At 41.7% G+C, this 1,318-nt stretch overlaps 1 protein-coding gene across 1 annotated transcript in view; it reads left to right on the plus strand.

Moving 5' to 3' along the window:
• The window catches only part of LOC122128917 (stonustoxin subunit beta-like), a 9,704-nt gene extending 9,478 nt beyond the window's left edge, over window positions 1–226 (plus strand). The window contains exon 4 of the mRNA XM_042703976.1: window positions 1–226. This exon is cut by the window's left edge and continues 310 nt beyond it. Coding sequence (XP_042559910.1) covers window positions 1–226 — 226 coding nt within the window.
• Window positions 227–1,318: the final 1,092 nt, after the last annotated feature.

Here is a 1,318-nt window from a genome sequence, read left to right on the forward strand (position 1 = left end):
CTCTGCCAGGCACAATAATGAACACACTCACATACCTGTCCCCTCCTCCCGCTCCAGCACAGTAGGAGTGTACCTGGACTGGCCAGCCGACACTCTGTCCTTCTACAGCGTCTCCTCTGACACACTCACACACCTGCACACGTTCCACTCCACATTCACTGAGCCCCTCTATCCTGGGTTTGGGGTTTGGGGTTCTGACTCAGTGTCCCTGTGCCAGATCACATGACCTCCCCATGCTGCAGGAACACAGGAGTCACCCACTCCTATTCATACACATGTGTGATGCTGTGATGTTATGGAAATAGTGATATGCGTGTTCTGTTTATACACCACTGCTTTGATGATACTATGCAAATGGTGATATTGCTTTTTTGTATATTTTGTCCATTTTTCAGAATTTAATATGTGGGTTACAAGAATAGCAGCAACAACATGATGTATTCTGCTCTCCTTAAGGTTTAGTTATTTGCTGCATCTGTCCCAAGCTATTGTAGTGGCTGTGCATATTCAGCTGTTAGATCAAGTTATATTATCAGTCTGTTTGTTTCTTTTCTTTCTCTTTGTTTTTGGACACGGATGCTCTTAACCCCCTGGTGGTGGGTGAATAAATTGCAAGCCACTGAATTTTTGTCTCCATGCTGCCTTTTTGTGCCTAAAGTCCCTCAACACTTAACCCTTTGACAGTGTGTGTGTGTGTCAGGCATAGTTATTGTGTAATGTGTGTGTGTATGTGTGTGTGTGAGGCATAGTTATTTTGTAATGTGTGTGTGTGTGTTAGGCATAGTTATTGTGTAATGTGTGTGTGTATGTGTGTGTGTCAGGCCTAGTTATTGTGTAATGTGTGTGTGTGTGTGTGTGTGTGTGTGTGTGTGTGTGTTAGGCATAGTTATTGTGTAATGTGTGTGTGTGTGTGTGTATGTGTGTGTGTGTTAGGCATAGTTATTGTGTAATGTGTGTGTGTGTGCGTGTGTGTGTGTGTGTATGTGTGTGTGTTAGGTATAGTTATTGTGTAATGTGCGTATGTGGTTCCTGTCATCTGTGTATCTGTTGTTCTGCACATGCAGACTGGTGAAAATGAAGAGAAGTAAGACAGAACCTCACAGCAGTGAAGAGTGATGTTCTGGACACACTGAAGAGTAAATCACATGATGTTCTGCACACTGGACAATAAAAACATGCTCTTTTTTCCTGAAATAAAATGTCTAAATAAATACAATACATTTTTTGGGAGAATATAACTTGGGAATGGCTTTATGGTGATGGATGTGTCTTCATTTTTGAGTTGATTTACTTTTTTTCTCTCCAAAGCCATAACAAA

This window comes from Clupea harengus, unplaced genomic scaffold (genome assembly GCF_900700415.2).
Source record: "Clupea harengus unplaced genomic scaffold, Ch_v2.0.2, whole genome shotgun sequence".
In the NCBI taxonomy this organism is placed as follows: domain Eukaryota; kingdom Metazoa; phylum Chordata; class Actinopteri; order Clupeiformes; family Clupeidae; genus Clupea; species Clupea harengus.